At 44.5% G+C, this 16,530-nt stretch overlaps 1 protein-coding gene across 1 annotated transcript in view; it reads right to left on the reverse strand.

The window, feature by feature from the left end:
* The window catches only part of PIK3C2B (phosphatidylinositol-4-phosphate 3-kinase catalytic subunit type 2 beta), an 82,885-nt gene that overhangs the window by 59,318 nt on the left and 7,037 nt on the right, over positions 1 to 16,530 (reverse strand). The window contains exons 3-5 of the mRNA XM_056845639.1: positions 15,349 to 15,503; positions 8,267 to 8,387; positions 1,473 to 1,584 (exon numbers count right to left, since the gene is read on the reverse strand). Of these exons, the coding sequence (XP_056701617.1) occupies positions 1,473 to 1,584; positions 8,267 to 8,387; positions 15,349 to 15,503 (388 nt within the window). The remainder of the gene's footprint in view (positions 1 to 1,472; positions 1,585 to 8,266; positions 8,388 to 15,348; positions 15,504 to 16,530) is intronic.

Below are 16,530 nucleotides of genomic sequence, written 5' to 3' on the forward strand. Positions count from 1 at the left end.
GCTGTGACAGCTGGGACTAAAGGCCGTCAATAGAAGGAATCTTCCTCAGATCTAGATCGGGCAGCAACTCCAGAGAGAGCCAGCGTGGTGTGGTGGTTAAGAGCGGTGGTTTGGAGCTGTAGAGTCTGATCTGGAGAACCGGGTTTGATTCCACACTCCTCCACATGAGTGGCGGAGGCTAATCTGGTGAACTGGATTTATTTCCCCACTCCTACACACGAAGCCAGCTGGGTGACCTTGGGCCAGTCACACTCTCTCAGCCCCACCTACCTCACAGGGTGTCTGTTGTGGGGAGGGGAAGGGAAGGTGATTGTAAGCCGGTTTGAGTCTCCCTTAAGGGGTAGAGAAAGTCGGCATATAAAAACCAACTCTTCTTCTTGTTCTTCTTCTTCCACTGCCTAAACCCACAGGCTTGGAGACTTTCTTGCTGCCCTTTGGCTACATCTACTATAAGCTGACTTTGGTGCCAGATTTGGATTCTGGAGAACAGGAGGCACCGGACACATACACAGCGATCACAATTCTTGCCGGGGACTCAGAGTCCGTTAATAACCAGCCATTCTGCAGAAGGGGAGAGGAGAGAACAAAGCTCCTTCGGTCATACAGCCTGGCTGGTGGTCATCAGGACCCTCCTCCCCAGAGTACTTCAGTGGCTAGCCACACTGCAAGAGAAGGAAGGAGACACAGCAAGAAGAAGAAGAGTTGGTTTTTATATGCCGACCTTCTCCACCACTTAAGGAAGGATCAAACTGGCTTACAATCACCTTCCCTTCCCCTCCCCACAACAGACACCCTGTGAGGTAGGAGAGGCTGAGGGAGCTCTAAGAGAGCTGTGACTAGCCCAAGGTCACCCAGCTGAATTCATGTGTGCATGTGGGGGAAAACCAACACAGTTCACCAGATTAGAATCTGCTACTCATGTGGAGAAGTGAGGAATCAAACCCAGTTCTCCAGATTAGAGTCCACCGCGCCAAACCACCACTCTTAACCATCACACCATGCTGGCAAGCCCCCCTCCTTTTTTGGCCTGTTTTACCAGTTTGTAGATGTTTGCCACCTTGAGTTTTTCTTTTGCAAAAATAATCAATAATTAAAGGCAGGCACTGGTCCTGAAACGGCGCTTTGCAGCAGGTCCCGTAACAGCTGCGAGCGCCACTGTACTGCTGATAGGAAACGCAAACACAAAATACAATTGCAGGTAAGCAAATATGGGTCATATCGTTAAGACTGGGATTCTTTCTCTTTGACAAGGCAAACATCACTACCTGACCAGGAGTCAGCAGCCTGAGGTTCTATCCCCACCATCAAGAGGCCAGGTCTTTCCCCCACCCTTTACGTCACTCTACTGACAACTTTAGACGGAGTAGATATTTCACCAGAACTAGCAACAGCAGGCAGCACAGCCGGCTGGTAGGCAATGCCTCTGTCCCCCTGAACACACTCTTGCACTCACTGCCAATGCAGGTACTCACTGTCCGAGCCAAGTCACTACGCACAGCCTTCCTCTTCAACAGCTGCAGCCGGATGTCGATGTCAAATTTCCTGCAGTGCTGGATGTATTCATGGCTTCCTAGCGGGTGTTTGCTGAAAGGATGCAAAACATTTTTTTTAATCCCTCTGCAACCAAACGGCTCCCCCCTCCCATGTTGTATAGAGGCTCCTGCAGGCAGGAAAGGTCTTTGAAATCACTGTTTACCTCTAGAATCCTGCATATAGCACAGAAGACGATGAATATCCCAGAACTAGAATTACTTTGCCTTGGAGATATTGGGTAAGCCAAGTCACTTTTATAGGTCTCAGTTTTTCTCCCAAAGAATCAGCAATTGGCAATTTCATTTCATGGTTGGGCTTAAAAGAGTACACTTTTTAAACCATTAAAAATGCCACATCTACGGAAGAAACCACAACAGCAGCAACCAAGAATGAAAGAAAAGTAGACTGCACAGATGGAAGAGAAAAAGTTTGGAAGGAGATACAATCTTTATAGACAACACAATTTTCACAGAGCGTCAACCAAAAAAACAAACAACCCCCCCCCCCCCAGTGATTGAGGTGAAAAAGTCTTTTGGAAGTAGGTTATTTATTTTTATTTTACTTCAAACCCTGCCTTTTACCCCGCCTTTCTCCCCAAAGCAGTTGACACATTTCTTCTCCTTTTTATCCTCACAACAACCCTGTGACATAAGTTTTTATGTTTTTAAATATATAAATATATTTAAAACATATATTTAAAATATATTTAAAACATTTTTATACCGTCTTTCCATTCAATCAGGGTCCCTAAGGTGGCGCACATAAAAACATTAAAACATCTGAACAGGCTGAGAGTCTGTGACCGATCCCAGGTCACCCAAGCTAGCTTCCACAGCAGAAAAGGGATTCAATCTGGGTCTCCCAAATCCTAGCCCGACACTATAACCACTTTACCACAGTGGCTCACAGGTCATAGTCTGAAGAGCTTGCCTACCTCAATCTGCACCAAAGCCCCTTTATACCTCATGTCCTGACAATGCAGCCTCTTTAAATGCCATGTGCATGCAAACTAAAACCTGGACTATACTATTAGGGTTGCCAGCTCTGGGTTGGGAAATAACTGGAGATTTTGGGGGTGGAACCTGGGGTGGGGTTTGGGGGAGTCATTTTCTCCAGGGGAACTGATTGTCGTCATCGGGAGATCAACTGTAGTAGCAGGAGATCTCCAGATACCACCTGGAGGTTGACAACCCTATATATTGTACACACTGAACTCAAACTTTGATTTTGTTCTTGATAAACAGAAGGGCAATGGTGAAGGGCAGAAGGGCAGTCATAACAGGAAGTCTGGCGCTTTCACCTGCCAGTCCAAGAGGAAAGGTCAGTTCTTATCTCAGCAGAGCCTACATCCGGGCCGGGACCGCCACAGCTGCCATCACACAAGCAAGAAATTTGCAGAGCCAGGAGGCAGAGGGTACTCTGTTTTTAAAGGGAAGAAAAATGTAGAGGCTGGAAAAAGGAGATAACACCAGCTAGGAATGCCAATTGTGCAAGCTCACTAGAAAGACTTTGGGTTCATTCTCAGGAAGTCCTGCAAGTCATTTTTATGAGGGCTGATTTGTAATGGCTGGGTTTTAGCAGGTATGGAGTAATTTTACAACATTTAATCTTGATGTCTAATTTTATTGTCTGAGGAGGTGCTGTATTGGATCTCAACAGTCTTACTTGCTCCTAAGCTTCTAGGAAACAGTGGGTTAAAAACCCAGCTAACTAAAACTAAGTCAACACATAAATCATTCAGGACCAGCCCATAAACTGGGCTGACAGGACATTTGTCCAGTGGCAGGGCATTCCAGGTGCACCCTTTTGCTGTCCAAGGAGAGCGGCTCATACATCTGGTATTTGAAAATAGGTGTGTATGTTACATTAAGAGAAGGAGCTGCTACACTCATCTGGGACTAAGGTTCTTCATCCTCTAAGAGAGGCATGTGTGGAAAGTTCAATTTTTGTTCCTTCTCCTTTCAACACTACAAGCTCAACCACTTAAACTGAGTTTAGTACGTCGAACCCCATGCGGAGAAGCATCTACATGTTTTATGAAGGATATTTCTGCTTATGAGGTCTGGACTTCACCCCCTGCCCAATGTCCTGAGGGACACCCAGTGAGCAACTCAGTAGGGCATGCAAGTTCAAGAGTTAACAAGACAAGGGGAATATTTGTTGATCCCTTGGATGTGAATTGCATTTCTGGTACTAGGTAAATATTTAGTGTGAACCAACAACAGCAACTGATAGCAAGAAAACATTCTGTGTCAATAACAAATGATACAATTAAAGGGTATGAGAAATTCTGGCTAGTAAGTCTAACCTATAAAAGGGCTCACAGCTAAAGTAAATAGATCTTGTAGGACAATGGGAAAACCATGCCTAACACCTTTGCAGAACAGGAGCTCAGCTAAATGCCATTACAGGATTGCAGCCTGTGGCAATTAAGTCCAATTAGAAACTTACAGGAGTCCTCCAATTCCGTGTCTGCCTCTGTTTTGCAAAAATCCTTAAATAAAAGCTGGCACAGAAAAATAATAGATTTTCTTGTGGTTTCCATTGCTGGAAAAGCCATCCTTTAAAGCTAAAAATGAAATTGTAGAGCTCAAATAATATCACTCGGTCACAACAGAAAATGAACACTCTCATGGGGAAATTATTATTATGCACAGAAGTCCTTATCTATTCATGGAGTATTGCCAGACCACCAAGAGTTACTCTGGATTGTGTCCAGTATGTTAGACTTTCTAGTATCTGCACATTAAAAAAGAAGGTCTCTTTCCCTTTGTTTCTCAGACTGATATTATCACACTCAAAATGGTATAAACTGAAGCCCATGGGGCTTGAGGATAAAGGCAATTTGCTAGCTAGCAGCCGACTCAGCAAGAGATGCTACAAAATTGTTGCAATGCATCAAGCCAAAACTGCAGCAAAGTTATCCCGGGGGAAGCTGTCTGGAAGGATGGGCCAGCAGTTAGAGGATTACACTCAGGCACAATACTTTGTCTTCAATGCCACATATTCCCTATGTCACAATTGGACAGGCTAAAAGGTCTCTCCAGATCAATGGTCTCATCTGTATGATGATACCAACATTTTTCTGCTTATTTTACAAATTGTCGTATACAGGAACAATAAAAAATCTGGAACATTTGTTCTAAAATAATGTGGGGAGCACGTGTGGAAACACAGAAAACTGGTGCCCAGTTCCTAACGGAGGCAAGTGATGGTATCTGGAAAATGCCTAACGAAAACATCAGTGCAAGTTGGAATCCATGCTGGAATCTTCACAACATGGAAAAGCTCAGCTGGACAGCTTTGTGCAAGTGGAATGGTGGCAGAGAACTAACCATGCTTCACCTCAAAGTAGGCACAAAAATGTGTCCTAACCTGTGCCTGGCTATATTCATCACTAGATTTCATCCATTTGTCCTCTAGCAGCCTGCCCACTTAGGGCCAGACTAGACATGACCGTGTCCATGGGTGCAACTTGTGGAGGCTGCAGCCATTTTAAATTGATTAAAAAATGCTGCAAGGGCCAGATCTGGTACTGGTCATGTTGACAGGTAATGCCCCAAACACACTCTCAAGAAACCATCAAACACTGGAGGCAGACCATCTTAAGGAGTCCCCCACCCCAAGTGGAGATTACCAGCTACAGTGAGTCTAAAATTTCCTGGTCATGTAAGACCCTGGAGAAGGAATTGGGCACCCAGATGTTCAGGGATATCACACGGAGGAGAGGAATGCAAGTGAGAGTTTAGGGTGGCCAAGGAGGCATCACGTGGAGAGTCCATTAGCTGGAATCCAATTGAGCTGTACGTTTTCCTAAATCTAACTAATCATCAAACAACAGCTCTTTCAAAAGCAAGGATATCTCTCTGCCAAATTCACAGCCTCTAATTTCTTGCTACCTCCCCCTTATAAAGGCTGCAATCATGAATGTGTCTTTTTCTTTCCATAATCTAGCTCTGGATCCCCCTACAAGGGGGAAAAATACATGAGGCGCCTGTGGGTTCTAGGTTGGCAGTGCTATTTCCCCTCATCTGATGTACATTTCTTGTTTCTGTTTTTAGTTAAGGCACATTACATAAAAGGAAGATTTTTCTGCTGATGGCAACATCACCATTAAAAAAAATAAAGACTCCTAGAAGCCAATAATAAGTATTGCAACAGTTCTTATTGGTTCTCTGGCTCCATATCAGGGACATGCTTCTCCAGTTACCCCTGGAGAGGATGGACTCTATTCTCGCTAGAATCCATTGCAGTCACAAGAAATCTCCTATGCACCTTGTGCAGACTGAAAGGTGTGAAGGGATCGAGCAACACCAAAAGTGATACGCTTAAGCTGTCTGAGCTGTTAACTGACCCCTGCACAACAGTTATTGCCTTCCATGAACACAGAAAAGTCAGACTGCATTTCAAGCCACCTTCCTTATTGCCTGGGCTCCTCAAGAGAAGGAAATAGCCTTGAGACTTACAACAACATTTATATCCACATTTAAACACCAAAATCTGGGAGGTTTTGTCTCTTGATTTGGCTTTCAATGCACATGCTGTCTCTTGCTTATAAGCAGACACACACACTCTAAATGGTTCTCTGCAGAGGACTCTGTGGTTTCCAAGTCTGTTCACTAACCAGCCAGTCACAGTAATAACCAGTTTACACTTGCCAGCTTGCATTCCCAGTCGCTGTAACTGGACCGCAAGCTCTTAAGATCAAAAACCATAAAGCCACTCTCAATGCCTCCTTACAGCATTAGTAATTTGTCTGGTTGAAATGCAGCACACCGCGGTCAAGAAGAGCAGGTTAAATGGCCTAGATGTCCTGCTAAGAATGTGGAATGCTAGTTCCTGGTTGGCTGTTAGCGGGCCAATGGGAGAAGTTTATTGATTTTTCTCCTGAAAAGCAAATGGTGTTTTCAGTATTACTCCAGGGGAGATTTCAACTAACACAACTGCACAGTTCTAAAGAGAAGAAACAACAGCTGAAAAGATGGGGCATATATTTCAAGTATAGATGGTGCATGTTGGGAGGAAATAGGCACATCACTCCAGCATGCTAGAAGCAGACACACTATTGAGCAGATGCTCCAGCTCTCAATCCAGTTAACACATCACAGAATGCACCAGCGTTAGTTGCTGACCAACCTGGCAGTCCCTGCTAAACCACATTAACTGCAACAATTCATGGAGATGGAAACATGGTGACAACGCACATTTTACTTTGAAACACGGTTCTTTCAAGACAGCATTCAGCATCTTTCACATAGGATTATATGATAGCTGCAAGGAATGCATTGGTCTCCAGCACATTCTATTTGGGAGACTGTCTCTACTGTACCTCCTTCACTAATGGTCATTCCTTCATAGAACAGGCTGAAGATCAGCTCTGAAAATACTAAACTTCTCTGACTCCTTTGCCAACGTACTAAGCATCACCTTTACTTAAAAGAATGTTACTTCCTAACTCATCAAGGAATTCTCCCATTAAACATGCTTATCGAGGCATACAAATGCACCAGGATTTAGTCATGGCCTTCCATGGGCAACCAAGGCCTCCAGTGGGGCTTTCTTGACAAGTATATCTCCAGAGGAACTGGTTGGCCACTGTGTGAGACAGGATGCTGCACTAGATGTATCACTGGTCTGATCCAGCGGGGGATCTTCTTATGTTCTTATATAAATTATGTAAGGAATCAAAAGATAAAGCCGTGCTTCTAAGAGGTGCTAAAATAATCTAGTTTATCCAATAAAATAACACCTTTAGGGAAGAAATGACAAGCAATAAGTACACAGGTGCAAACTATGTGGGCAGAAAATGAGAGAAGCCAGTTCAGAATGGAGGCTGTGTAAATGCAATTTATGCTATCATAGCAAAGATGGCAGGGATTAGATTCAGGTTCTTAAAGCCTTTACAAAACAAGTCTTCAGTATGGTCTAAAACAGAGGTCCCCGATGTTTTTGAGCCTGCGGGCACCTTAGGAATTATAACACAGCGTGATAGGCACAGCCACAAAAAAGGCTGCCAAAGGAGGGGCAACCAACCACAACTAAGCGAGGTTATGCATAACTCGAACGGTAACTCTTCAGCAAGCAGAAGCTTTAACAGGATGCCTTTAAAATATTTTCTTGTACACAAACACCTTATCTTCAATCATGCTGTGAAGATCCTTGGGTTGTGATGGCAGATGATGCCAAAGCAATGTTTTCTTTAAATTTGCATAGTCAATCAGATGATCTCCAGTGGCCAATTAGAAGCCCTGCTGGGAAGAAATCCCACGTGACCTCGCCCACTTTCTAAAAACATTTGGCAGGTGCCAAGAAAAGTGTTGGGGAGCACCATGGCGCCTATGGTTGCAAAGTTGGGGACCCCTGTTCTAAAACAACTAGATTTTATTAAATCATTGTAAGACAGACAGTAAGAGTAAAGAAGGGCTATGTAACAGATGTCGGGAGCTGGGATAAAACATGCTACTTGCTTACATGTTGACATGATATAAGAGGGAAAGCTTCAGGGTTATTTGGATATCTCTTCATGTTGATTCTCACCCATCCACCCACTGCCTAAAGCAACATTTCTATTCCCATATTTCTTCAGTCTACTCCACAAAAACAGCATGATCTCTAATCCTGTATTTCTCAAGCACACACAGAGCCCCTAAAGATTGTGGGATTGAGAATGCATCAAGGAGGCCAGAAATAAGGCATGTAATCTTTAATTTTTTCCCCAAGCCCACTCACTTACTTTTGCAGGAATTCCTCCAGGCCACACAGTTTGAGTACAAAGTCATCCACGTCGATGTCGCGCAAGTCATCATGTGTGTAACACAACGTCTGATAAATGAGCAAGTCCACAGTGGAAGAACCTGCCAGGAGGGGGTGGGAAACAGGCTCAGCACGATGAACCTCATAAAACTCCCCAAAATTCACCAACTTGACCACTGATTGCTCTAATTCAATGGTACTCACAGAGAACCACATTTGTAATTACCATCGACAACAAAAAGAACCTCCACATAACTACTGTATATGGGATCTGCTGGGGAAGGATCAGCGAAGCGCCTGCCTTTTCTCTGCAGAGCCTGCCTGCTCAGATCTGGCCAGCAGCTGCAAGAACTTGCTCTGCTTCATGCTGGCAAGACAGCAAGAAGGCAGAGATCAAAGCAAAAGGGCACTCAGGGCTTCCCACTGAAGCAACCTACTTGGGTCAGCCCAGGAGCATTCCAAGTCAGCAGCACAGCTGGCTTGCTCAGAGCAGGTTCCTGCAGCAGGAAGCCTGGGCCCCTTTGCTGTCTTCTGCCTTGCTAGGAGGCCCACCGCTCAGGTGAGAGTGAGCTGCTCCGACACTGTTCTGCCTCATGCCAGGTTGAGAGCAAGAAGGGAATAAAGGGTGCTCAGCTTTCCCACTGCAGAAGCCTGCTCAGAGACAGCCTGCACCATTTATAAGCCTCCCTTTGGAAGAAGCCTGTGCACCTATTACTTCCCTCTCTGCGTCCCTGCTGTCTCCTAAGCGTGAGCCACAGCAAGCTGCCAAGGCAACCAGAGAAGAGCAAGCTGGCCATGGAGAAAGGGGAATAAAACCACCACCCACTGTGGTCAGCTTGCTCTTTTCCTGAGTTTTTTTCCTCTCTCTGGTGCTCAGCTTGCTCTCCTCTTTGCAGGTGCTGGGATGAGAGGGTAGAGGCTGCAGAGGGATTGTTGGCGAGGATGGCATGAGGCTTGCAGCTTACCTATCTTCTCCAGTCACTCCAGCAGAAGTTGTTTCAACGGGGAAATCATCTGTCAACCACAAGCCCCACCAGGCAATAGTTTTGCACACTTTTTTGAAACATGGGGCATGTGCAACATTGAGGCATGGTGTTCAGAAAAAACCATAGGGGCATTATCAAAGAGCCACATGCGGTTCCCAAGCCACTGAGTGAGTAACATTGCCCTAAACCATGCCATAGACTCACTTTCTCTAATATGACAGAAAATGCCATGTGTCTCCAGTCCTTTCCGAGCCTCGTTAATTTCCTGGTCCCTCTGCTGCAATGCAGAATGTTGCCAATAACCAATCAGCCTCTCTCAATTTTAGTCTCAAAGCATAGCCTCCTAAAAGTTCTGAATTTTGATACTGAGGCATAAATGAGATAATTAGGCTACAGCATCCCCAGCTAATGTTGGATTTGGAATGCTTAAACTAGAATAGTAAAGTAAAAAACAAAAGAGCATGTGGTCAAATGCCAATCCAAGCAATGGGTTGGATCCAGTGATCCAACAGTGGACGGCACTGATGATACTGGATCTTCCCTGCTTTTACCTTCCCCATCAGTCTCTTCTGACCCTGGGAAAGGTGGTTATGGGACCCTCCTGCAGTAACAGTCACATAGGTCAGTGGGTTGAGGGAAGCAGGGGGAAAGGGTGAAATTGCCTATCTTGTCTTCCAACCTTCAGCTGAACCAATGAGAGAGGCAATGAAACCCAGGGACCTGCATGGCTCTTACTCCAGGTGGGCCCCAGGAACAAGATTTTCAAGGATCAGAAGGGACTGCTGGGGGAGGGGAAGCAGAAAACACCCCAATTCCTTGCTTGATCAGATTGCTGGATCCGACACCCAATTGTGTGCCACGATCAGAGTGCAGGTGCCTGGCACAAAGTACCAGCAAAGCAAATAAGTCTAAATGACTAAAACGAGGAAGGCCACATACTGCAAGGGGACCAGTTGTAAAATTGACCTGATCAATAAGTAGCATCTATCAGAATGAAAGAACAGCTACTCCAAATCAATGAAAGAGCAACATCATCAGATGGAATGCCCGCATGCCCGTGTTGATGAAAAAGCTGATCTGAGCTAATACTGTGATGCCTCACACAGGGACTTTTCTTTTCTGCATCTAAAATTTGGATTGATTTATGACAAAGTGTTAGAGAAGGGGGGGAAAGAGGCTTTGAAATTAATTGAAGAAAGCAAATCCTACATTTCATTAATCTCCACATTTACACTGGAAATGTTAACAAGAAACCTGACTTTGCTTAATTGGGTTTGTTCACCTGTTGAACAAGGTCAAGCTGAACTAATTGTACAAATCTGCTTCATTAAACGAGTGAACTACATGAATAAAACACTCCTTAAATTAGATACTGGTCACTGCTTATAAGACATGGATGGATAACTGTTAATCTGTTACAGGATATTTAAATACGAAGAGAACAAATACTGAATGGAAAATGCTGAGATAATGCATTTTAAACAGTACATTAAATATTAAACATTCAGTTAAACAATCACAAAGAACAAAATCAAGGTAACGCTAGACAAAATTGTGAAATTCATAAACACTGCTCAGCATTTATGAACTTGCAAATTGAATGTCTTCAACATTTGCTTTCCAAATACCCATTTAATAAGCAATTATGAAAGGTTTAGCAAAAAAAATCATGTTTAGCTTGTAGCATCACATACATGCCTGTAAGGAAAATACATAAACATATAAAGTGAAATTTCGCCAGCCGAGAGAGTGAAGAAGACTTGCCAGTGATTATTCAGTATCCTGAACTGCAAAAATACATCCTACAGGCCTTTTGAGTGAAAAGCATCATGTTACACTACAAAAGTAGGGCAACACTGACCTCATCCAACTTGAGAATTCCTTGGTTTATAACTGCCTATTGGAAAGAACAACATTTTACAAAATTAAAATGACACATGGCTTTGGCCCCATCAATCCGTGGAAGACAGGTTCATTAGTTGCTATTTGCCATGGTGATGAAAGGGAGCCTCCACATTCTGAGGCAGTAAGCCTCTGAATATCAGTGCTAGGAGGCAACATCAGTAGAAGTCATTAACCTCTACGTCCTGCTGTTGGCCATCTAGGCAACAGGTTGGCCAATATGCAAAGCAGGATGCTAGACTAGTCTGACCACTGGCTACATCCAGCAAGGCTCCTCTTATGTCAAAAGTGAGGAGATTCCTCAGATGGGCTTGGATGAGCAAAGAGAGGAAGGACAAACTGGCAGCTACTCAGTTGGCTGGAGTGACTGTCAGTCACCAGAGCTGCAGGTAGCGATGGAGGCAAGTCAGCAAGGCTATCAAAACCTCTTTGACAAGAGCCAGGAAGGACTCCTCAGCTGCAGGTTGGCAGCAAAGAGGCAGTGCCTCAGCAAAGAGGAGGGAGGAAGTGGGTGAAGTATCTGAGGCTCTGATGCATGGGACTGAGGCTCCGGATGCCCATTCTTAAACCTCCCAAACAGAGATGACTACAACCTGTGGCCTCTAGGGGGCACTAAGGCCAGCTGGTATCTTACAATAATATTGTAAACTAAAATACAAAGTTGACAGGGTTCACTAAATGATGAGAACATCATTATCCCTTCCTTCTTATTCATGTGGGAACAAATGATACTGCTCGGCATAGCCCAGAAAGTATTAAAAGGGACTATACTGCTTTGGGGGGAAAGGTGAAGGAACTGGGAGCCCAGGTTGTGTTTTCGTCAGTTCTTCCTGTAGTAGGCCACAGATTGGGAAGAGAACAAAAAATTCTGGAAATAAATGAGTAGCTGCGTCGATGGCGTCACCAAGAAAGGTTTGGGTTTTTGGACCATGGCTTACGCTACCTGGATAACGCTCTTCTATCGGGAGATGGCTTGCACCTCACAAAGGTGGGTAAAAATGTGTTTGGCCGCAGCCTTGCAAGCCTGATAAGGAGGGCTTTAAACTAAATCTCCTGGGGGAGCAAGACGTTAATTTAAAGCCTCAAGTGAGGACAATAACTGCAAATATAGATAGGAACGAATTGCAGAGGGTAGAACATACGCAAGGAAAGACAGTTCAAAAACTTAACAATGGGAGGGAAACAATCTTAAATAAGCTGCCAAGAGGAAGGACCTGTGGTCTAAGGTGTCTCTACACTAATGCACAGAGCATGGGAAATAAGAAGGATGAACTAGAACTGTTAATAGTACAAAGCAAATATGATATAATAGGCATTACGGAAACCTGGTGGGACGAGTCTCATGATTGGAATGTATTAATTTAAGGGTATAATCTATTTCGGAGAAATAGACCAAATCGGAAGGGGGGAGGAGTAGCATTATACATTAGGGATGATTACACCTGCGAGGAGATCCAGGTCTTAGACACTGGAACCCAGCTTGAAACCATCTGGGTAAAAATTAAGGGTGAGAAAAATAGTGATGTCATTGTGGGGGTATATTATAGACCCCCAAGCCAGACTGAGGAGTTAGATGATGCTTTCCTGGAACAGATGTCCAAACATTCAAAAAAGAGACATGTAGTAGTAACGGGAGATTTCAATTATCCTGAAATCTGTTGGAAGGCTAACTCTGCCAAAATGACTAGGTCCGACAAATTCCTCACTTCCCTTGCACACAACTTCATAGTCCAAAAAGTGGAAGAAGCGACAAGGGGAACAGCCATTTTGGATCTGATCTTAACCAATAATGATGACTTGGTTTATGGGGTAGAAGGAGTGGGATCTTTAGGTCGGTGAAACCATGTTCTCCTGGAGTTTGTTATACAGCAGAAAGGAGAAGAAAGAAATAGTCAAACATGTATTCTAGACATGTGTAGACGAACTGAATCCAAGGGTGTTAAAAGAACTGGCTGAAGTGATTTCAGAACCACTGGCAATAATCTTTGAGAATTCATGGAGAACAGGAGAGGTTCCAGCAGACTGGAGGAGGGCTAATGTGGTCCCCATCTTTAAAAAGGGGAGGAAAGAAATCCCAAACAATTATCGCCCAGTCAGCCTGACATCAATACCAGGTAAAATACTAGTGCAGATAATTAAACAGACAGTCTGTAAGCACTTAGAAAGAAATGCCGTGCTCACTGACAGTCAACATGGGTTTCTCAAAAACAGGTCATGCCAAACTAATCTCATATCTTTTTTTGATAGAGTGACAAGTATGGTAGATGAAGGGAATGCTGTAGATGTAGTGTACCTTGATTTCATTAAAGCCTTTTATAAAGTCCCCCATGATCTTCTTGAAAGAAAGCTAGTAAAATGTGGGCTGGACACTGCTACTGTTAGGTGGATTGGTAATTGGATGACCAACCGAACCCAAAGGGTGCTCATTAATGGCACAACTTCATCCTGGAGAGGAGTAACTAGTGGGGTACCACAGGGGTCTGTCCTGGGACCAGTACTATTTAATATTTTTATAAATGACTTGGATGACGGAATAGAGAGCATGCTAATCAAATTTGCAGATGACACCAAGTTGGGAGGGGTAGGTACTATCCAGGAGGATAGGGTCAGAGTTCAGAATGACCTTGATAGACTGGAGAGCTGGGCCATAAGTAATAAAATGGATTTCAATAGGGAGAAGTGTAAGGTACTTCACCTAGGCAGAAACAACATAAGGTACACGATGGGAGATAGTTGTCTTGACAACAGTACATGTGAAAGAGATCTGGGAGTCTTAGTGGACCACAAACTGAACATGAGTCAACAGTGTGATATGGCGGCTAAGAAGGCCAATGCAATTCTGGGATGCATCAATAGGAGTATTGTGTCTAGATCAAGGGAAGTAATACTACCACTGTATTCTGCATTGGTCAGACCTCACTTGGAATACTGTGTCCAGTTTTGGGCTCCACAATTTAAGAAGGATGTTGACAAGTTGGAGCGTGTCCAGAGGAGGACGACCAGAATGGTCAGAGGTCTGGAATCCATGCCCTATGAAAAGAGACTTAGGGAGTTGGGTTTGTTTAGTTTGGAGAAGAGAAGGTTGAGGGGAGACATGATAACCATGTTTAAATATTTGAAGGGATGTCATGTTGATGAGGGAACTAGCTTGCTCTCTGTTGCTCCAGAGACTAGGACACGGAGTAATGGATTTAAACTAATAGAAAAGCGATTCCACCTAAACATTAGGAAGAACTTTCTGACAATGAGGGCTGTTCAATGGTGGAATGCACTGCCTCAGAGGGTGGTGGAGTCCCCATCTTTGGAGGTCTTTAAGCAGAGGCTGGATGGCCATCTGTCGGGAGTGCTTTGATTGTGGGATCCTGCATTGCAGGGCGAGGGTTGGGGTCACTGGGGATGTGGGGGGGAGGTAGTTGTTAATCTCCTGCATTGTGCAGGGGGTTGGACTAGATGACCCTGGTGGGATCCTGCATTGCAGGGCGAGGGTTGGGGTCACTGGGGATGTGGGGGGGAGGTAGTTGTTAATCTCCTGCATTGTGCAGGGGGTTGGACTAGATGACCCTGGTGGTCTCTTCCAACTCTATGATTCTAAGGGAAAAGCTTTTGTGTGTGTCTGGCTCATAGCACAAGGGCTATACAGTAGAGACATATAACCATATTCTATAGCTCATATTCTGAGCCATGGCTCAGAAGGGCCTAAATACAATCCCTATCATTTCTCAAAGGATAGTAGGCATTAAGAACTTTTTCCTCTCTAAGTCCCTGGAGAGCTGCTGCCAATCAGAGCAGAAAATACTGAGCGACACAGACCACTTGTCTGCAGTATGATGTATGTACATCATATATGCACACAGATTCTACAACAGGTGTTTGTACAAAGAGGGGGAAGACATCAATTTCCCACCCTGTAAAAGAACATGGCAGATGAAGAGCTGAAACCCACACTAGCTTGATGTTTGGTTTCTAGTAAAATGAGTAGGAACTTTGTACCTTCCAAAAGTCTCAAAAGGCCCCACAAGGTTTATTAATTGTTTTAAAGGCAGTTTCATAGGTCTTTAATTCCATGAGACATTCCTAGAATTTGTAATAGAGGTCCAGTTGTTGCCAGGAAGGGAGTGCATTCCGCCTGACATTATGAGCTCAAGGGTCTTCCTGGTTCAGATCTACAACTTACAGTCACAGGTGAAGGTGAGAGGCTCCTGCAGGCTGTCGTAAACCACAGTCACTTTCAAGCTGACCCCATGGCCAAGGTGTTCAGGACTGAGATTGACAGTGCTCCAGACATAACCAGTAAGGGAGTAGTCCTTGGTACTGTAGCCAGATCTCAATCTGTGGGAAATAAATAAGATAAGGAGGGTACTGTTGGTTCCCATCACCAGCCCATGCCCTCCAGTACCAGAAAGGACCTCTTTCCCCTTGTTTTGCTTCCTCTCTTTCTTCCCCTACAGCGCTTGGTACTTGACCTTTTAATTTCCTCTTTGTCCCATATCATTACAGCACCAGGATCTGCAAGGACCTGGGAAGGGGAGATCATCATTTGGAACTTTCTCCCCAGATCCCCTTCTATAGCCCCAAATCTATACATTCTTAGGGGCTTGAAGGAAGGCCCATTTCCCCTCCCCACCATTTTTTTTCTTTGACTGACATTCAACAGCTGTCAACATTCTGCACCTCCTGAGGCAGATTCACTCTTCATCAGATTACTCCTGGGGTGACGGCAGTGTTCTTTTCCTTCTCGTTAATTTACAAAGCATTACTTTTGTTTATACCAAGAGAGTGAAGAAAATGGATCGAGGGAGCTTTTCCTCCCTCTCCCATAATACTAGCACTTGGGGGCAGTAAATATCTGAACACCAGTGTTTGGGGGGTAGCAGGGCCTCAGCCTCTATACACTGTTCATTTAGCCCTCTGGGGCAAATGGTTGGCTGCTATGGGAAACAGTATGCCGGATTAAATTAACTACTGCCCTGACCTGGATGGCCCCTGATCTTGTCAGACCTCAGAAGCTAAGCAGGGTCAGCCCTGGATAGTATTTGGATGGGAGACCACCAAGGAAGACCAGGGTTGCTGTGCAGAGGAAGGCGCTGGCAAACCACCTCTGTTAATCTCTTGCCTTGCGACTTGATGGCACTTTACACAGACACACACACATGACCCAGCAGGCTCTTCTTATGTTCTTATGTGTCCTTCCAATACAGAGACTTTGTGGCTGGCCTGGTTTTGCTGCTGTTGTGACTGGTGCAGAAACCAGACGCTTTACTACAAGGAACAGTCTCATCAAGCCTTGTGAAGCCAAATCTGTTTTCCCTTTAGCTCAAAGATCTTATTTTCTCTGAAGAAATGTAATTTATGAAAT

Source organism: Euleptes europaea, chromosome 2 (assembly GCF_029931775.1).
Source record: "Euleptes europaea isolate rEulEur1 chromosome 2, rEulEur1.hap1, whole genome shotgun sequence".
NCBI classification, from domain to species: Eukaryota; Metazoa; Chordata; class Lepidosauria; order Squamata; family Sphaerodactylidae; genus Euleptes; species Euleptes europaea.